Source organism: Nymphalis io, chromosome 13 (assembly GCF_905147045.1).
Source record: "Nymphalis io chromosome 13, ilAglIoxx1.1, whole genome shotgun sequence".
NCBI lineage: Eukaryota > Metazoa > Arthropoda > Insecta > Lepidoptera > Nymphalidae > Nymphalis > Nymphalis io.
The window spans coordinates 12,184,806-12,207,595 of NC_065900.1; the positions used below are offsets into that span (position 1 = coordinate 12,184,806).

Sequence of the window (22,790 nt, forward strand, 5' to 3'; positions counted from 1 at the left end):
CAGTTTGCGTTATAAATATGTATTATTGTTATCTTCGTATATAGGTGAACAACTTATTTATTTTATGACAATATACTGTTGATTGCTATGTAAATGTATTTCTTTGTAACTTAAAACAAAATTATCGTCACTGTATGTTGAATTAATGTTCATACAACTCATGTTTAACATGTAACAAAAGTCAGAACTAATTGCGTCAGAAACGTTTCACGCAAACGTTACGCATAAAGTGTTGCACTAAAATTCGACAATGAAATTTTATTTACATTGTACCTCAAGTTTTGGCACTTCAAAGCTGTCTAGACACTAAAATTGCGTTTTATAATTTGCTTTTTCGATCGAGTTACATCCCTAACATCGCCAATGCCTCATCAACGTTGGGACATAAGATGTTTTGTATGTTGTGCTTGTAGTTACACTGACTCATTTCCCCGTCCAAACGTTACGCAACAATGTATTGCTGCTTGGCGATAGAATATGAGTGAGTGGAATCTACCCAGTCAGGCTTGCAGAAATCCTAAATCACCAACTCTATAACGATAGAAAAAAAAAACTTAAAAACTACTTAAAACTCTAATACATATAATATGTTATATTAAACAACGTGTGTGACGTACATGGCGTGTTTTTGATATTTAAAATAATTGATGTTTAAAAAAAAATATATGCCAAATCTTATTTTTTTTAAATATCTATTTATTACATATATTTGGCTGGATGATGCGATGTAGACAATCATTTCAGAAATCGAGTTTTAATACCACGGCTGTTAGTATTGCAATATTATTTTATATGATAAGAATAACATTAATTTACATAATGTATATTGAAAATATACGGGATCTGTATTATATTTAAAAAAATCTTTAAAATAATATGACTCACTCAGTCAATTTAAATACGCGTAATGTTAATTATACTTTACCAAAGATTTCTTTAAGGTAAGGTTTGATTGTGTCGTCGATTATGTACATATGAATATATAAAATGTCAGAACTGAGCCTTAACGATAAATCGTAATGCTTAAGTTAGTGTTTTAGACTTAAGGATTGTGTAATATCTATTTGGAACTGTCAATTTATAAGAAAATTAATAATGATTTATTATATTTATATACTTTCTCTACAAATATAACAATTAGCCTACATGATAATAAAAAAGTCACTGTATCTACTGAGAAAGTTTGTGAAATTTTTTCTTTGTCAATTATATGAATGACATGAATTGAATTGAAATTTTTAAGCAAAATTTATTATTTCAACGTTTAAACGTAACAGTAATATCTGTTTTAAAAACAAAAATGTATTATTCACTTAATTTCCAAAATTAAAAAGTTATTCTATTAACTTAAGAAATTATAAAAAATCATAACTTATTTATCAAAAATATAACTTATTTAGTTTATTGGGTAGTGTAGTAATAGAACGCCTGAAAAAATAAAAATGCAATTATATAGTTGATCAATTTTGCTTTTTATTTAAAAAAGTGATTATGAAGGTTATAAGAAAAAACTACACAATATAAAAATACTATATATATTTATTGATATAATTATGAATATTAGCAGCTTCAATCTTTACATAACTATGTTATTCGTTGCCACCCAAGAATTTCTTCAGCCTGGATTCTACAACCTATGTATATTTTATTTTACAATATTGCTATTTTTAATGTTTTTGTTATTAGCGTGAAAACACAAATGAACAATAAACAAACACTGTACTGATTAAAAAAAATATAAAGCCGCTTCACGTATGTGAGTAAATGAGATATTAGAAAAGAGTCAACGACATTTGTGCAAACAAGAGCGCTTTTTCGTGCTATGATTGCTCCTAGATACGTTATCCTTACAAAAACAATATCCTAATAAAAATAAGACATTTAGAATTTCACATGTCTGGGGAAACAGAAAACTATGTTAGAATTAGATTGCGGCAGTATATCGGACTGTAAAAGAAAGGGAGCTTGCGAACATATAATTGTGTGCACCGTAATATGTTCTAAGTTAGTACGATGTTAATCGACTAGAATAGGATTACTTGTGTACTTTATGCATTCCGCACCGTATCGTACCGTAACAGCCTGTGAATGTCCCACTGCTGGGCTAAAGGCCTCCTCTCCTCTTTTTGAGGAGAAGGTTTAGAGCTTATTCCACCACGCTGCTCCAATGCGGGTTGGTGGATTACACATGTGGCAGAATTTCAGTGAAATTAGACACATGCAGGTTTCCTCACGATGTTTTCTTCACCTTAAAGCACAAGATGAATTATAATCACAAATTAAGTACATGAAAATTCAGTGGTGCTTGCTTTGGTTTGAACCCACGATCATCGGTTAAGATTCACGCGTTCTTACCACTGGGCCATCTCGGCTTTTTTATGCATTCCGATACTAAGATATATAAAATTATATTTAGTAATCTTAATAATAATAATATTATATATTTGTTTATGTATTAAAACTAGTTTTTGTATAATAACATGTATTTGTTTGTTTTGAATGGAACTTATAGATTATTATTACTTAAGGGTAACTTACATACAAACCACATCTATTAATTATTAAAATAATCACATTGACTTGGAAATAAATCTTCATTTTTTTCACTGTAGATATTTTATTGAAATATTTGTATAGGCCGGTTGGCGTGGTTGATAGATACTTGCCTTTCCCACCCAGGACAGACATTTGTGTGCATGAACATGTCTGTTTATCCTGAGTCTGGGTGTAATTATCTATATAATGTATTTACAAAAAAAAAGTAGTATATATAGTATATCAGTTTTCTAGTTTGAGACCAGATGACCGTGTGAAAATAATGTACCATAATATTGATTAAAAGATTTGTAGATCCAGAGAGAAAAATTTAAGTTCAACTTAACAAATAAATGGTTGTTATAAAGCTCAAAAAGAAAAAGTTGTCTTTAATTAAAACAGCATTAACAAACTGCAAACTGATTGGAATACGTATAATAGCTATCATATTATATTAAATGACGTCATTTCTTAGATTTGTCTGATGGTAAGAAGCTGGATACGATGACGGCGCCTGTGGAATACGAATAGCAATTTAATGATAAATGTGTGCATGCATACAACAATGTATTTTATTTTGATTGATTCTTGGGTATGAATGTAAAATTTTATTGTTTTTATTCATCTTCGAAACGCAGTGTTTATACTGTCAATGATATACAAACATTGTGCTTTCATTATACATTTTTTTTTAATACTTGGCACTCGTATATGTCACATCTGTTAAATTTTGGAAGTACAAATTTATATTGATTAATGATTTTGTATTTATTATAATAATGATATTGTAACGGTTGCCAATCAATATTTGTAATACAAAAATAATTATACATAAACATACTATCAGTAGGGCTATTATTTAAGAACAAACTCAAACTTACCGCAGAAAACGGTCATGAAATGTCAAATATGCAACGTTGATCATAATAATTTATTTATTTATTTATTATAATATCAACACCAACAAGAAGTACACAAATAAATTCAATTGAGTCGTTAAACATAACGTTATCAAGTGTCTCCTGAATAATAGGTGTTGCATAATATATCAACATTACGATTTAACAAAAAAAAAAAAAAATTAAAAGATTTATAACAAATATAAAAGATATTAACAATTAAATTATCATAAAATTATCACATGATCGGTATAAAATGAATAAAATATAAATATCTGAGAACATTTAAATTTGAATACGATTAAAAGTAAACAAAAGTAAGAGGCACTAAAGGCATAAAGAAAAAGAAGTTAAAAATTGAAATAAAACATTTCAAGAATACACGCATTAAAATAGTATATGGTGATATACCATAATTCGGTTGTTAACATTTCACGGGTGAGTAATGAAGTGAGTTCTTACAGACCCGCTCTACTGATTTCTATTAATGTAAGATACTCTTATTACTTACTTAGAACAAAGGCACTCCAGGAATATAACGAGTTAACGCAATGAGACACGAGGTAAGAACCAACAACATTAATGCCAGCTAGCGCGCTTATCCTGGCTATCATAACTCCCAAGCACGCTGCCATACCACTAATAAAAACAAAATTAACATTAATACGATAAAATACTATATAATGAAAAGGACGACACGCGATTTATACGCAGAATAGTATTTGATTTGTAAAGCAGCTCGCTTTACAAATCAAAAACTATTCTGCCTAATCTTTATTGACACCCTTATTTGCAAAGACTGTTTGTTCAAATAAAAGTGCTAATGTGATATTAATATTGTAAGTGGTTAGTACTGCTACTATTTATCTGTTAAAAAATAAAGATTATATATACCCAGATTTTCATTTTCAACGTATTAACTAACTGAAAAGGTATGTAAAACACCTCACCATAATATAACAAACTACAGAACTGTTTATTAAAATCAAAATGGTAATCTGATACTAAAATTACAAATAAAAAATAAGTATTTTTTTGTAATGTTAACTAGATTAAATAAATTATTATAACAAAGTTTTTTTTTTATCTAAATGACCGTTTTCAAGGAACGACTATTATTCCTAATTACCCCTCCAATTAAGCATACTGCTTGTGTTAGGAGTTTTTTTTTTTATATAGAATAGGAAGGTGGACGAGCATATGGGCCACCTGATGGTAAGTGGTCACCAAACGCTCTTAGACATTGGCATTGTAAGAAATGTCAACCATCGCTTATAGCCAATGCGCCACCAACCTTGGGAACTAAGATTTTATGTCCCTTGTGCCTGTAATTACACTGGCTCACTCACCCTTCAAACCGGAACACAACAATATCAAGTATTGCTGTTTTGCGGTAGAATATCTGATGAGTGGGTGGTACCTACCCAGACGAGCTTGCACAAAGCCCTACCACCAGTGTCAGTGTGGGGGTCAGTTTGACATCGCTAAGCAGGCCGTAAACCATTGCGCTATTGACGCTAATATGCAAGAATATATTACCATCATAAAAAAAAAAACATTTACCGATAGGACGTTGGAAACAGGTCGACGTAATAAGAGAAAACAATTGACAGGCACACGGAGCTAATCATGAACCCGAAAAAGAGACAAATGCTTAATATCCTTCCAGGAACAAATGGAATAGCAGCTCCAGAAATAAACGAAAACGAGAGAAGTATTATTAAAACTGTTTTCCTCCACCTATTTAGCCATGCAACAAAAACAATAAGGATGCTGTACAACACGGATTGAATAAGGCTTATCCACACTGAAAACTCAGTCACTGACAATATGCATATCTGAAAGAAATGGAATATTAATGAAATGGTAATATACTTTCTTGCAATGTTAAAACCAATCTTAATTAAAGTTTTCAAGCAAATTAAGCATAATATTAAATGCAAAGCCACCGAGAAGAACCGACAAAATGCTAAGTCGTACCTTTGCACTAATTAATTTAAATTTCTGTCCAGACTAATACTAACTCCATGCTATTTTTTCTTTTAGATAATGTTATACTGAGTATGTATTTAATTATTATTTTTAACAATATTAAATTGCGTTGATTGGCATTAAAATTAAAACTAATAAATTATTATTCAGCATAATATTGCTAGTTACCTCACCTTCTTCGCAATAACTTTATACCAACACCAAGATAACACATATAAAATTAAGGCTATTAAAAACTCACATCGTTATTATTCAGTTCCTTATAAATATTTATCAATCCACACATGTTATCAGCTGTGACATTTGTATCGTAACCTGTATTAAATGTCTCCATCACCAAGGGAAACCATGCGTAGAAGCCGTTATTGCTAAAAGAAAGGAAATTTCTGACAGGACTATTTTTAAAATCATTCAAGATCGATGAATGTTCAAGTGTTACGTAAGCATATCATTAAAAAAAGTAAATATCATGTAGATTAAAACTTATCTGTCCATTCTCATCTAGAATTGCTGTATTAACTAATATTTTTGCCCCATTGGCTTGTTGGTCCTAAGCATTTGGTCAAATACTAACAACAATATTTTATTCATTTTACGTGGTTCCATTCCCACACAGGACATACATTTGTGTGTATGAACATGCCTGTTTGTCCTAAGTCTGGGTGTGATTATCGATACAAGTATGTATTTACAAAAGAAAAGTAGTATATGTAGTATATCAGTGGTCTGGCTTCCATAGTACAAGCTCTGCTTAGTTTGGGATCACATTGCCGTGTGTAAATAATGTCCCAGGATATTATAATTATTCATTTCGCGCATGGCGACAAAGTGAAACTTCGCGAGGAAACCTACAAGTGATCAATGAAAAATTACCACACATATCTACCAACCAGCATCGAAGCAGCATGGTGGAATAAGCTGTGAGGTCTTAGCACTTTGTTATTTCACTTTTTCTCTATCTAAATACTTTGCCTGGATGTAGCAACATCTAATACCTTTAAATTTGAAAGTGATTTTGTTTGTTACGCTTTCAAGTTTTAAATATTACGGACCATAAACGGATCATAATTAAATTTTGCACACACGTTATATATTCTATACATTTCTTAAATAATTAAAATAGAATATACTTATTAAAATAACTACTAAATACTAACGTTGCATATACAACCATCGTTATATAAAATAATTGTAGGAGTCTATATAGCAGGGGCGGCTTGAACAGTGGAAACGTTTGATCCATCAAAGACTGTAGTAATGAAAGGTCATTTCGTCTTAGTGATGTTATCTCCTGTAGAACCACTCTCTTAACCTGGTATAAAAAATAACATCATTTGATATTTTTTTACTTGATTTGATTTTTTCATTGATAAGATTGGTTAAGAAATCCAGCTATATAAATAGTTCCACGGATTGACTCACAATAACCGCTAATCAAAGACCAATTAATTAATTTTAAATTAATCTGAATAGTCATTGGTCGGTAGCTGCCGATCAGGTAGGTGACCAATCAGCGTTCAGTATTTAATCGGATAAGTTAATTAAACATTGATCAACATTTCCGAAACTGGAGGTCGTTTTGTCAAATACGAATATAACACATATCAATCTTAAAATACATAGTAAATATTATTGTAAATACTCACTGGATATGTTTCGACTTTAACGCCATTTTTCTCAGTGATTTCCTTCAAGAGTTTTATCGCCGCCTTCTCATTTCCTCTATTAAGTACAAACTTTGGACTTTCACAGAAGTAACTTGCAAAAACACCCGATACACCGAGCGGTATGGTTAAAATAAGACTCAAAAGTCTCCAAGGCTTGAAGACTATAAAGCCAAGATCAAACGCAAAGTTGAGACTAAGAATGAAATAAGCACAAACTGGAATGATGATCACATTTTTAGTAACAGCCTTTTTATATTTAATTTATAATTTAAGAAAGAAACTTGTCTTACTATTGTAAATTGCAAATGACATAAACAGTGAAAATGTTACTCCTATCACAAGTTTCCCTTTTAACTTCGTAGAGCAGCATTCCCCCAGTAGTGTAAGTCCTAAAGACTGGATTCCACTTGAGCTGCAATTTTAACAAATAAATAAAAACCTAAGCATTACAGTGACAAATTAAAATGTTACATTAAAACCTATATGTAATAAGGTAATGTAACAGCCACCTAGCAGGGGCTTAAGGGCTCCTCTCCCTTTGAGGGGAAGGTTTGGAACTTATTCCACCACTTCACTCTAATGCGGTTTGGCGAATACACATGTGGCAGAATTTCAATTAAACTAGACATATGAAGGTTTACACATGATATTTTCCTTCACCACCGAGCGGTGGTGCTTGCCTGGGTTTGCCCAAGAACATCAGTTAAGAATCACGTTCTAACTGCTGGGCCATATCGGCTCGGATGTCTGGAATTGTACTTACAAACTGGAGCTTAAAAACTTCAAAACAGCAAGTACTATCCAATTAGGAGAGAAGGCACTGATGCTGGCCATGATGAAGCTTCCCCATAAAGATAAACGCAAGCCTTTAAGTCGACCTTGCGTATCGGAAAAGTAGCCCCAAGGATATGCCAAAACGATCGAGCCTGGTTACAGACAAAATAAAGGTCACAGTTTATAAATACATCGTTATTGCACACACCAAATAAAAAGAAACACAATATAAATATATTTTTCTTTTAAATAACATTATTTGTATACAGGCAGATACTTCAATTTTATTGTGTACAGATTATTATCGTTGGGTAGTTTCCGCTTGCGGGTTCATCACGTGTGAGGAGGTCGCAGGCGTAATGTATCTTATGTTATTCCTGGCAACATTTTATGATGATCGGTTGGAAAGTTAAGCATTTATAATAGTATTCTAACATACTTTACCTACATTATTATCGTAAAGTTACAAGTATTTATTAGCAGGTGACTATATCGTTAATTTATTAATTTTATGTTATGGCCACATACCTACTGTTTTAGTTTATATTTTTTATGGTGAATAATATTATGTCTATTTCCTATAAATTATATTGATAATATAATTTATTAATTGATATATAATATGTGTATTTTATATTTACATTTATTTATTTATTTCTTTTAGTTATAGATTAATGTTATTTTATTTATTAATACAGCACCACCTACCACATATCCTATGAGTTATCACTTACACCGTTGGTTGCCTGGAAGAGATCGCTATGTAGCGATATGGTCGCCAAAAATTGTATGCTACTTTTATTTAGGCTGTATCCATGTTTTGTTTTTTTTTTTCATGTGGTGTACAATAAAGAATAAAGTAAAGTAAATTATCAATTCTTATTCTTACCCTTGGATAAAGTTATCATTAGAAATATCAAATAATAAAACAATTATTAGGAGATATATATATGATTGGGTCACTTATAAAATATTTTAAGGTTAGCGATTCTGCACTGCTAAACTGTAATCTAGAACTCACCCGAAATTTTGACAACCGAATTATGGTGATATACTATTTTGATGCGTGTATTCTTGAAATGTTATGATTGTTATGGTCAATGTTGAATATATTTTTTTATTTTGGACGCTTCAGTGAGTTTTAAGTTTTTTCTTACAGAATAACCTACTGTTCTGAACGAAGTGAGCTTCGTATCTCATTCGTGAAATATTGAAAACCGACTTATGGTTAGGTACACCTGATTTTGATGCTTGTTAAATTTTATAATTACAAGAATATTCACTATAATCGATTAGGGCACACGTTTTCAAGCCTGAGCCTTCTCGGCTCTCTCCCTTAACTTATGTGTATAATAGTTAAAATATTTAATAAAGTAATGAAAATACGCGCCACTTATACCACAATCGTATATATTAAATCCTTTTATAATTACCGAGAAAAGGCATGCATATCAGGAGACTCTTCTGAATGTGGGTGATATCCAAGTCACAAGCACTGGACACCACCACGGAAAACCCGAACATGTCCAAAGCCATACCCTCCAATGCCAGGCAAATAAATACTGACAAACCAAACACGTACCAGCCAGTACCTATACATAGTAATAATAATTTAGCTAAACCTCTCTGACATACTCTGTCATACTGTGCCAGAAGATGTCATAAGAGTGTTTTTACTTATTACATTTACTGTCAGAGTATCATCGGAAAACTTACGGTTTTTCGCCTAGAGAAACAAAATTGCGATTCAACATGGGAATGATGGCCCTCTAGACACAATTCAGTGGTCGTAATTTTTATTTTGCTTGCATATTATAATTATCATGTTTTAACAAAAATGCAAATACGGTAAGATACAAAGATAGTAAGTAAGTAAGTAGGTAAGTGAAGGTTAGTTGAAAGATGCATGAGAAGGCAAATGGACCTCTCCATTAGCTGATGACAATAAAGAGCAGTAAAAGAAATTTGATGAGCGTTGTTTCTAAGCGTAAAACATAATAAAATTTGATCCTATTATAGCATATATAACTAAATTTCTTTGATGCGTAAGAAACATAAGAACAATACAAATGGACCATACAAGTTAAGAGAAATCATTTATTTACTTTAATTTAAAGATAATTAAACAGGTTAAGTGTTTCTATGTATCATAAAAGTAGGAAGCTCACCTGCTAAGTCAATAGCCTCATCATAAGTATATACTTTGTCCTCACGTTGTTGACTTTTGATGCTCCATACAGTTAAATCTCTACCGTCGTATATTTCGAAAAACTCTGGATTTTTCTTAAGATATTTCCCATACAACGCCATTTATATTTTATTATAATTATCGCCGGCTCACTAAATATATAGCTAGCCGTGCATTTAACTTAATATATATATTAATATATTCCGTTTCATTAAAATTTTAGCGACTCCTTTAGCTAAAACATTACTTTGGAAGTATAATTTTAACAAACTCTTAAAATCTCGTCGTTAACCATAATTATAACCAATAAATTTAAGTAAATAATGTTTAAAAAATAGATTTTATTATATAAAGTTTTATTATTTATATATAAAGTTCACTACCTGAACTAAACTGAAAATATTACTTGGTACTTGATATGAACAAAATGATAATTATTCAAAATTAGTTAAGCATGTTTCTATCGTTTGTTCCATTTGTAAGGTTCCGTACTGGATAGATGTTAGTAATTATTGAAATCATGAGAAAATCGGTATGCGAATTAAATTAAAGTACACTTTCGCGGTCATCTGGTTTTTCGGCTGTTAATAAAAACGATCTTTATGTTTTTATTTAAATACTTATTAATTGATAAAATATACAGCAAATGTCACAAAAATATTGAAATATTTGTTATTCTATATTATTAAATGTTATAATGATAAACATTATTAAAATAATAAATAAAGAAACTACAAAAGTGTTATACTTTTATGAATATATATAGGGCGCCCTCCAGCCAGGTGGACCGATGACCTTAAGAAGGTGGCGGGCACCAACTGGATGCGGAAGTGGAGGACAGGGAGCTTTGGCGCACCTTGGGAGAGGCCTATGTTCAGCAGCGGACAATGATTGGCTGTTGATTGATTGATTGAATATATATAATGTTTTGTAATACTAATAATAATAATATCCTGGGACATTATTCACACATGGCATCACTGATACCGTACTAAGCAGAGCTTGTACCATGGAAACCACTTTTCTTTTGTAAAAACATACTTATATATATAATTAATAGAATAATTTCATCTATTCCCAGTTACTACGACTTGTGGCGTATTCTATATTCGTATATTGTAAACTAACTTCCGTTCGAATAGATGGCGCTGGACGCTTTAGATATCGTTATAAAGTTATTCATACAAAACTTTATAAATTTATAGCAATGCACAAATTTCTACTATCGTATTGGCTTTGAAAAAATGCGACTGTATCAAGATTATATTTGTATATTTGGAGATTCATTGATCCTTACAGCGACGTTGTTAAAAAAAGACGTGCGCTAATTTAAAACCGCCATTTTGTTAGTGGACAGAAAGACAAATTAATTATTTCATTATTGGCGTGACTTGTGATTTTTTGAATGTGTTCAATTATGCAATTTGAATTTTTAAGAGTAATTGAGTAAGTAATTTACCTGAATTTGTATGATTTAGTGTTCTATTTAAAAAAAAAACCTAATTCGAGGTTTTCATACAATCAATTTCACTTCTGGATGCTAAATATAATATTATATGTGTATTAAATAGTTTGTTTTTCTTAGTTGTAATGTGTTGTAATAGTTTAGTTAGTTGAACCTTAAAAATGAACGCTTCGATAATGCTCTTCACTCGAATGTCATCGATAGGACTATCACGAGCCGGGTTTCGACATGAATATTTAAATACACTAATTATTCACATTGTTAAAAGTACTTAATTAAGTTAGATAACGTGACCTTGGAATTTAAAAGAGATTTAGACTTCCAATGTTTTATAGAGTCCTGTCAGCGTCTTTTTAATGGCTACACACTAACTAATGGACATACATAATACATAATAATAATGTCCTCCACACCGATTTCGGCCACGGCGGCCAATCTCAAGAGAGATTAGCCAACTACGTAGGAGATATTATAGTGCACAAGTGTGTCCGCAACTCCGGACTGCTACTGAGAATTTTTCTGACAGAAAACCCCAATAACTTTTTATTGGCTACGGCCTTAATCAAGCCACTAGACCAACGAGGCAGTCACACATAATACATAGACTTCTAAAATACTAAGCATGCTTTTTGCACTATTTAATTCTCTTTATACTGTTAACATGGAGCTAATGCGAAAGCTTAATACTTTTTATTATTATAAGCTTTTACTTAACTTGGAATATTTGTTTGTTAGTTTGTATATCATAAAGAAATGAAATTTTGCATGTTGGTTCAGTTTCTACAACAATATATTTTTGAGGTCAGCATGACCTGATTCTACACATAAGATTGGCTCCAGACAAAAGAACTCATCAACTACATATTGAAGAAAATTTGTATACAAAAGCTTATTTGTTGAAAGGTTTTAATTTTTTTTTATATAGAATAGGAAGACGGACGAGCATATGGGCCACCTGATGGTGGTCACCAACGCCCATAGACATTGGTATTGTAAGAAATGTTAACCGTCGCTTACATCACCAATGCACCACCAACCTTGGGAACTAATATGTTATGTCCCTTGTGCCTGTAATTACACTGGCTCACTCACCATTCAAACCGGAACACAACAAAACCAAGTACTGTTTTTTTGCGGTAGATTAACTGATGAGTGGGTGGTCCCTACCCAGACGTGCTTGCACAAAGCTCTACCACCAGTAACTACTATTTATAACCTAAAATTAAAAATCACAAAAAAAACAACACACAATTTTATCTTGTTGCGATGTTTGCATCCGTGATGCATCCTCAAAAGGTGTGTAGAACCTAACGCTGATTTTCAATAGTACCCTTTGGGCCCGTGACGAGCCATGACAAAGAGATAAATAATAATTAATTATAGTTACATAAAATAATAATAATACTACAGTACCTACACAGAAATACGTTACATACTTATTACAGTCCAAATGTTATTAATAATTAAATAGTAAAAAATAAATGCAAAATTATAAAAATAAACTCAAAAAGCAATTTCAAAATAATAAAATAAAACATTATATAAACAGAATATAGCACAGCAACTGTAGATGCAAATTATATGAATATAACTTGCATTTGATATAAACATGTACAAGATTTTTGAGATCAAACACCTTCCCGGTAGTAAGTTATTCCAACACTTCGTCGCTGCATATCAAAAACTACCACGAAAGATCACTGTTCGATGTGGCGGCACACTTAGCATATACGATGACGCCATGACCAGCTCAATTTATTGTCAAGGTATATAATAGGTGCTTTATGTTAAACAATACCAACGGTAAGGTTGCAAGATGTAATTGCCTGCGATATACCATCCTGAGCATTCGTACATTATTAAGGAACGGGATTACATGAGTACGGAGCGGTATTTTAAAGCAGTACCTGACACAGACATTTTGTACGCGCTGGATAATAATAAAAATAATAATAATAAGAATATCCTGGGACATTTTTCACACACGGCCATCTGATCCCAAATTAAGCTTGTACAGAGCTTGTACTACGGAAACCAGACAACTGATATACTACATACCATTTTTCTTTTGTAAATACATACTTATATAGATAATTACACCGAGACTCGGGACAAACAGACATGTTCTTGCGTACAAATATCTTTCCTGGGTGGGAATCGAACTCACAACCTTCGGCGTGAAAGGAAAGCCTCCACCAATCACGCCAACCGGCTCGTCAAAATAAAATATTTTGTGCACGTTAAATTAACCAGCATAGTTAAATTTAGACAGGACTAAAGAACCGCATAGTTTAATTCGCATGTCCACACTAAAAACATCTTTTACTTTATATAAAACTTTAAGCCTATAAAAGCAATTACGCGATATATTAAGCACATGCTTCTGTGACATGTTCGAGTCTGTGACGCGTTGAATTTTTTCACCATTCATTTGTATGCGTGGATGAGTGGATTTCAATGAGTGATTCGATTAATTAGATTTTTTGTTCCTAGTATATTGTATTTAGTTTAAGCTATCTATATTTTATCTCTTTATATTGCTATATAGTGCTATAGAGCAAGGCGGTTTGCATCAGGGTTACAAAACTTGGCCCACCTAAATTTACTACTGATTTACTTATGAAATTAGAATATATTAATATTGAAGAAGAATACGTAATTAATTTTATATACTTTTTGAAATTCGATAAATAAAAAAAAAACCATGTCATTCCATATACTTAATTTGTTAAATGCGTTTTCCCTGTTGCGTTATGAAACATACTTTTACATAAACACACATACACACATACACGATAAAAAAATAAATAAAAAATATATGTATAAATTTAAAAAACAATTAATATTAATTATGACGCAAACCAGACTGGACGGCGTTGTTAAAAAGTAGCGATGGCTTGTGCCTACGCGCCGTCCACGATAGTCGCAGCGGGCAGTGATTTTTTACTTGCATTACCCTCCACAAGTTATATACTTCCATCGCCCTTAATATAATTGTGTCTCTCGTATATGTTAAATTATAGTTAATGCTAATGTTAATAATTAACGTGACTGAATTTATATGTATATTAGTGTACTCCTGACTGTATTGTGTGAAATATATGTGAACGTCTGAATTAATTAGTGGCTTTTATTTCGTTCGGTAATAGGCGTTCGACACATAGTTAAGAGTTGCATAGTTGCATTTGAACTGCCATCACAACCAAACATATATTCATACAAAAAAATATGTTTAAAATTAATTATGCAATATTATTTTTCTAGCTAGCTAGTAGCTGCGCTACTATTGTAGTATATTATCTTTTAGGTATTGGGTTGGTATATGTATCAATAATGAAAAGAAATGTTAAACATTGCTTATATAGGCTAGTTTATTTATCATTACAGAGATAAAATTATAACAGATACATATTACTGCGGCCGCTCGGGTCGCGTGCTCTTCGGCAGTATGATGCAGAGAAGACCGCTCGCTGAAAATAAAAAGTTTTTTTATAAAATAGGTAGGCAGACTGTCAAATGAGACACTTGATAATATTAATTATTCCTTACATCGCCTATACGCCACTAGCATCAGAATGATGATGATAAAGAATTTTTTAAATTAGAGACTTATTTACACGATATTTCTTTTAGTACCAATGTCTTATTTTAATTGATTGTATATCATAATTTAACATTATCCCACTCAACTATTCATAAGCACATTAAATTTACTTCCAATGTTAAGATAACAACTTCACCGACATTCAAAACGCTGTTTTTTCACGAATCCATAATGAATATCATAGTTTATTCAATATCTCGACCAACGACATCACCTCGATTCGGAGTCAAAGTTGTTTGTTTCTGTTTACTCCTGTTGTTGTTGGAATAAGCTACAGAAGAGCAATTATGAACTGGTTAACAAGGACTATGAAGCTGATATGGTATGATAGAGGTACACATTGATTTCCAACGCGCCGATCGTGTAAATGAGCGCGATACTAAATTGGTTAACAAGTAGCGTTTGGTGAAGCTACGTGTTTTAGAGATAAAATGGTCGAGGTTATAAGCCTTTAATTAAACTCGATACTGAATTTTTTGGCAAACAGCAGAATCCACAGATAGATGATAGGGATACTCACTGGTGAGTTAACGTTCAGTCTTTTCGAGATTAGAATGGCTCTCGGACAACTCAAAAACAACAAGGCACCTGGTGATGATGGTATTACAGCCGAGCTTCTGAAGGCGGGTGGTACACCGATCCTCAGGGCTCTTCAGAGGCTTTTTAACTCCGTCATAGCCAAAGGTCAAACGCCAAAGGCATGGCACAGAAGTGTGGTGGTACTTTTCTTTAAGAAGGGTGATAAAACCCTCCTGAAGAATTACAGGCCCATCTCACTGCTGAGTCATGTTTACAAGTTGTTTTCAAGTGTCATTACGAACCGTCTCGAGCAAAGGCTTGACGACTTCCAACCACCCGAACAAGCCGGATTCCGGAAAGGCTTTAGCACCATAGACCACATACATACGCTGCGGCAAGTTATACAGAAGAATGAGGAGTATAAACAGCCACTTTGCTTAGCGTTTGTGGACTATGAGAGAGCCTTTGATTCGATCGAAACCTGGGCCGTGTTGAATTCTCTTCAAAGGTGCCAAATTGATTATCGGTATATCAGGGTGTTAAAGTGCTTATACGAGAACGCCACCATGTCGATCCGACTCCAGGGTCAGAACTCAAAACCTATCCAACTGCAGAGAGGTGTAAGACAGGGAGACGTGATATCTCCGAAACTGTTTACCGCTGCATTGGAAGATGTTTTCAAGCTTCTGGACTGGAACGGACTTGGCATCAATATCAACGGCGAGTACATCACTCATCTTCGATTTGCCGATGACATTGTAATTATGGCCGAGACCTTGGAAGACCTCGGCACTATGCTCGATGACCTCAGCAGGATTTCCCAACAAGTGGGTCTAATAATGAACATGGACAAGACGAAAATCATGTCGAACATCCATGTTGCACCCACTCAAGTCAAGGTTGGAAATTCTGCACTCGAAGTTGTAGACAACTATGTCTACCTAGGTCTGACTATCCAACTAGGTAGGTCCAACTTCGAGAAAGAGGTAAATCGTCGAATTCAACTCGGCTGGGCAGCGTTCGGGAAGCTACACGATATCTTCTCATCCCAAATACCGCAGTGTCTCAAGTCGAAAGTCTTCGACCAGTGTGTGTTGCCAGTGATGACTTATGGATCAGAGACGTGATCGCTCGCAATGGGCCTCATAAGAAGGCTCAAGGTCACTCAAAGGGCAATGGAGAGGGCTATGCTCGGAGTTTCTTTGCGAGATCGAATCAGAAATGATGAAATCCGCAGGCGAACCAAAGTAACCGACATAGCCCGAAGAATTGCTAAATTGAAGTGGCAGTGGGCGGGGCACATTGCTCGCAGAATCGACGGCCGCTGGGGCAGAAAGGTTCTCGAGTGGCGACCACGAACCGGAAGACGCAGCTTGGGCAGGCCCCCTACAAGGTGGACCGACGACTTAGAACGAGTCGCGGGAAGCCGTTGGATGCGGGCAGCGCAAGATCGGCCAACGTGTAAATCCTTGGGGGAGGCCTTTGTCCAGCAGTGGACGTCTTTCGGCTGATATGATGATGATGATGATGAGTTAACGTTTTGTGAGAGTTATACTCACGTGCAGCGCACCGAACATGTAGATTGGCATGAGTATGAACTGATTACCAAACAGTAGCTGAGTAGCTGACACTGCATGATTAGGATTGTCATTGATGTTCATCGATAATGTAAAGTGACTAAAAATCTTCGTGTTATAGAGATACTTAGTGGACAGGATTTCGCATGGGATGGAAAACAGCGGCAATGCATCCAATACAACGTGATTGAAATACTAACTGGTACATTGTATATCAAAGTTATAGATGAGCTAGAAACTAGATGAGGGAGAGCAGTAATGCAGTTAACATATAGAGACAGTTATACTCACTAATGAGCAGCGCGCCGAACATATAGATGGGCACGACGCATTGCTGGTCGACTAGTGCACCAAAGACCACGTTTCCGACGATGGCGCCCACTCGCCCGCACATTACTGTTACTGCCATTGCCGTCGCGCTACAGCGGAAATCATACTTTTTGAACAAAATGCTTAACATAGAGGTCACCATCGCTCACCATGGCACCGTAAGAAATATTGACCATTACTTACATCGCCAATGCGTTAACAACCTTAAAAACTAAGATATCATGGCCCTTGTGCCTGTTACATCGGCTCACTCACCCTTCCAAACGGAACACAATAATACTAAGTATTGCTGTTTAGCCCAAAAAGTCATGAGTGGGTAGTAACTACCCAGACTGTCTTACTGAAAGCTCTTCCACCAAGTAAAATGTTATATAAGAATTGTATTTAAAATGTTATATACTACATATTTGCGAAATTCAACTTTTTATGGCGGCAAATCTATTTTAAATTATTTCTACATCTAACTGAATTTCCACATACTATTATAGGAATGACAAAATATATTATATAGTTTTTTTTTTAGAATAGGAAGGCGGACGAGCATAGGGGCCACCTGATGGTAAGCGACCACCAACGCCCATAGACTGGATTTGTAAGAAATGTTAACCATTGCTTACATCACCAATGCGCCAGCAACCTTCGGAATTAAGATGTTATGTCCCTTGTGCCTGTAATAACAATGGCTCACTCACCCTTCAAACCGGAACACAACAATACCAACTACTGATGTTTTGTGGTAGAATATCTGATCAGTAAAAGTTTTATTTACTATTCATTTTTAATTCTCCGCGAAAATTCTTTGTATGTCTTATATATTTTTAAATAAAATCTCCATGCACAAATTAAACACGGTCATTTTCATTCGTGAAAGTCTCGTGAAAACTAACATCACCGTGGTAAGATATGTGGATGTGTTCATACAAAAAATCAGTAAGCAGTATAGTAATAATATTTCATTTAGATAAATGTATATACGTCGTTTGATGTGAATACAAATCTTCATATTAAAATTAAGGTAACATATAAATGGATACTTACGCAACTTTAGTGGGAAATATTTCACATATTACGCAGAAGAGAACTGCTTCTGTACAGCTGACGATTGCTTCAAATACGCATGATAGCAGCAGGTTCTGGAGTGATGAGCGCACCAAGTTTAGACCTAGGGCGGCTAGCCCGGAGCTGATCAACATGAAAACTGAAAGAAATCATATATTCACATTTATCCTTGATATTATTATAAATGCAATGTAAGTTTGTTTGTTTGTTACGTGTTTACGTTTTAACTCTTTAATATTATTACTCACAATAATTATAATCTAAATTATATATTACTATATACTTAAATATTTATTACCAAAATGTTAGAGGATTGCGCACTAAAACTTTACAGTTCTATTCTAATTTGTTAAATTCCAATTATGACGTAATTTGTCTAAATCAGTAAATACTTTTCATATATTTTTAATTAATTGTTAAATAACTTGTTATCGTTAGGTTCACTCCATGTTTGAATGTAAAAGTGGAAACTTCGTTGGCTTATGTGAGACTTATTTTGTTACCAAATTTTTATGTATTATATTATGCTGTATGTTTCCCAAATAAATAAATACTTAAACGATCACCATGAAATTTTGCATACATGTTGTAAAGAGTACAGAAAAGGGCATAAGGGCGAAGCCGCGGGCGAAAACTTGTATTTATATAAATTTACAGTTATAGCTAAAGATAGTGTTAGGATTTTAATTTATGTATTATATGTTTGGGTAACATATATGCTTAAATATTCGAGATGGCTTACTGGCTAAAACAAAGTATATAATTCATTATATAATACGACCCACATAGGAGCAGCGTCTTGGGATAAGTTCTAAACCCTCTCCTTAAAAAAGAAAAGACGCTTGCTGAGCTACATCAGTGGTTTTACAGGCTGTTGCTAAATGATGGGTTTCACTATGATACTTTTTTTTCTTTTATAGAATAGGAAGGTAGACGAGCATATGGGCCACCTGATGGTAAGTGGTCACCAAACGCCCTTAGACATTGGCATTGTAAGAAGTGTCAACCATCGCTTATAGCCAATGCGTCACAAACCTTGGGAACTAAGATTTTATGTCCCTTGTGCCTGTAATTACACTGGGTCACTCACCCTTCAAACCGGAACACAACAATATCAAGTATTGCTGTTTTGCGGTAGAATATCGGATGAGTGGGTGGTACCTACCCAGACGAGCTTGCACAAAGCCCTACCACCAGTAAAGTGGTACTCTTAAAGTTACCAAATCCTCATCATTCAAAGTTATCAAATTATCATCCTATATCGACAATGCATTCTTAAATCGTAAATTGATAAAAACTGAATTACGATAATACGCTTTTTAAATGATTGACAAAAAACTATCTTTAAATTGTAAAAGTATGAAAATAATGAGATATTTATAATAATTATATTAACTGATGAATCAATAAATATTACATAAGTTTCAACTCACCGAGCATAGGTTTCTTTCCAACCATGTTGATTGTGAGACCGACCCACAAGGCCGTAGGTACGCAGCTAAGTGCGACCACTAAAGTGTGAATATAAACTTTATCGTCTATTGTCTGAGGACATTCTTGCTTTCCCTGAAACAAAGAAATATAATATTAAAACATTTTTTATGTAACTGGATCGTGGACGTAACTTATGATCATATAGGTATAGGTTAAGGAAATCATAGACCTTATAAAATCGAGATATTATCGTGAGGCAACCTGCGTATATCGAATGTACAACTGTAAATAAGACTGTAATAAAATGTGTGTAAATAAGCAAATAAGCTCTAAACATTTTCCTTTTCTTTGTTGAGCAATGGGATTTAGCTACGGCCTGTTTAATTGTTAAGTTAACAATTCAAAAAATTGTTAAATTCGTTTCCATTGTGAAAATACTCAAATAATAGTTACCATTAATTCAGTTCTAGTAACATTAGCGGAAACTTCACAGACACCAGCGGAGACGCCGGGGAAAAGTGACGAGAACTGACTGAACCTCTCGAACAGGTCTGGGAACCACATCATCAATGTGTAGTAACTGTAACATATATAACGGACATTCAATATTAATGACAGCCAATTATAATATAGAATGTATTTAATGTTGATTTTGATTATATATAAATTGTATTCAATGAAATTATCTTCTATATACACAAAACAAATATATACAATTTAGATAAAGCATTGAATATATTTTAGTTATGTTCAAGTCTGTTAGTTATGCTTTTCAATGTCTGAATGAGAAATGTCAAATGTTATTAATGAAACAAAGTATGCTTGATTCCTAATTGAATATAATTGCTTTTTGTTAATTCATCGTTCAAACTTTGATAGCTGTGTAGTACTTACAAATTAAATGTTTTTACATCTTTCTACCAAATCTTACCTAAACATTAGTCCAAAATCTACAAAACAGCAGAGCACCAAAAGTCCAATATAAGGTGGAGTGACCAGCATCTTCTTTCTATTCCAGAAAGCATTCCACCTCTGATTCCAAGTGAGGGGAGATTTGGTCTCGTTGCCATTATTGTCAGCCGACACTACTTCTTCTTCCTCACCATCACAGACGCTTATCATCGATTCTACCTGGTGGTTATAAAAATTATACAGATTTAATAATACATTCTTCAAAAAGTGCTGTTATCGGATTTATCACTTCAAATAACTAAATATACTTTATTAATCAGTCATTGACTACTCCTTACTTAAATATTATAACATAATATGGTTTTATGAATTTGAATGTCTACTAAATCAAGATTCAAGAGTTAACTAAAGAGACTGCTCTAATCTAAACAGCAATGCTGATAGTTTCTTGGAGCATTCCAAGTGTTCGTGGTCTATATAGTAGCCCTTGTTATTCTGATCTGTATGTATTTAATTAAATCCTTAATTGCACACACAAATCAAGGATAAAAAACCGAAAACTTAACCAATTATGCAACTATACAGTGATCTCTTCCAAAAGAAAAAGTAGTGTCTGTAACTTATTATTAATCACTTACCGGAAAATCTTTTTCTGCTAGTCTTGTGTTTACAACAAATATCCTCTGCAGCACTTGCAGTGCTTGTTCAGCTTTATTTACGTAAAGTAAATATCTAGGACTCTCGGGAAAAGGCAGCAGTAGTAGTACAACCAGGAGGCTGGGGATTCCGCAGGCAGCAACGAATACCCGCCAAGATGTGTACTGAAAATCGGCACCATCAGCCGTGAGATTGAAGCGAGGGTCTTGAATAATTAACCAGGCGATACCTGAAACAATTTAAACATCGATTACTTATGATATCCTGCAGATTGATTTTGGATACGGTGAACATTGCCTTTGGATTTTGAAATTTGGCTACTTCCCAGGATATATTACAGTATGTATATACACAGACATAAGTACACTATCTTTCCTATACTTTTAAAACTTGATGATGCGTTCATCTCAGAGTTTAGATGTAAGACCAGCTGATTTATAGAAGCGTAGAATGTCGAAGTCAAAGCTATTGCCCTTTCAAAGATTTTGAACAAGACTGACAATACCAAGACGTGGCAATAATTACTTTGCTCTCTTATAATCCAAGATTTAGGTATTGGAGACTCCTCAATCTTAAAGCTAAAAGAAAAACCCCTTGATCATAGCAATTATATAAATAATAGTTAGTTCATTGAATCTGACATTTTTATACAACTAATTGTCAAGGCACTGACACCATCAATAACCACAAGAGTATTATAGTATTTAAAGTAATTCTAAAATTATGATGATGAATTATGGTTGAATACTTATCTACAATCTATATTTAAATTATCTTATTCAAACATCTTCTTCTTCTATCTTTTATATAAATTTGAAGCTCAATATATTATTTTTATTTAAAGTTACTGATGCTATTTTTTTGTTTAAATACTGAAAACTTGTGTATAAGATAAAATATTAAAAAAGATACATACCTGGTAATAAGATGGTGCCAAAGGTCCAGAAAACCTCGAGCCTGCACAGCATTACATCTCGATGCCGTAACGAGAGAAAATCTCCGAAGTACGGAAATATAAGACCAGTGGCTCCAATAATACCGAAGCCGGAGAAGAATCTGCAACATTACAATATCTAAAACCAATGGTTATGTTGACATCAAGGAAGAATAATAATTAGTTAGCTATTACATATTCTGTTAACATCCTTTAACAATTTCTTAATAAATATTACGTTTAG

The 22,790-nt window shown here is 33.5% G+C and overlaps 2 protein-coding genes across 2 annotated transcripts in view; both read right to left on the reverse strand.

Moving 5' to 3' along the window:
• Positions 1-2,980: 2,980 nt before the first annotated feature.
• On the reverse strand, positions 2,981-10,177 carry LOC126772981 (synaptic vesicle 2-related protein-like). The gene is made up of 9 exons (XM_050493582.1): positions 10,036-10,177; positions 9,301-9,459; positions 7,861-8,019; positions 7,073-7,308; positions 6,584-6,738; positions 5,668-5,794; positions 4,998-5,272; positions 3,946-4,073; positions 2,981-3,049 (listed from the first exon to the last, which is right to left on the reverse strand). Exons 1-9 carry the CDS (start codon positions 10,175-10,177, stop codon positions 3,000-3,002), a joined length of 1,431 nt encoding a protein of 476 aa, XP_050349539.1. The 3' UTR covers positions 2,981-2,999.
• Positions 10,178-14,866: 4,689 nt separating this feature from the next.
• LOC126773013 (synaptic vesicle glycoprotein 2B-like) overlaps positions 14,867-22,790 on the reverse strand; it is a 49,047-nt gene continuing 41,123 nt past the window's right edge. The window contains exons 5-12 of the mRNA XM_050493628.1: positions 22,529-22,668; positions 21,594-21,841; positions 20,975-21,174; positions 20,497-20,623; positions 20,043-20,175; positions 18,589-18,748; positions 17,512-17,639; positions 14,867-14,990 (exon numbers count right to left, since the gene is read on the reverse strand). Of these exons, the coding sequence (XP_050349585.1) occupies positions 14,932-14,990; positions 17,512-17,639; positions 18,589-18,748; positions 20,043-20,175; positions 20,497-20,623; positions 20,975-21,174; positions 21,594-21,841; positions 22,529-22,668 (1,195 nt within the window). The 3' untranslated portion in view covers positions 14,867-14,931. The remainder of the gene's footprint in view (positions 14,991-17,511; positions 17,640-18,588; positions 18,749-20,042; positions 20,176-20,496; positions 20,624-20,974; positions 21,175-21,593; positions 21,842-22,528; positions 22,669-22,790) is intronic.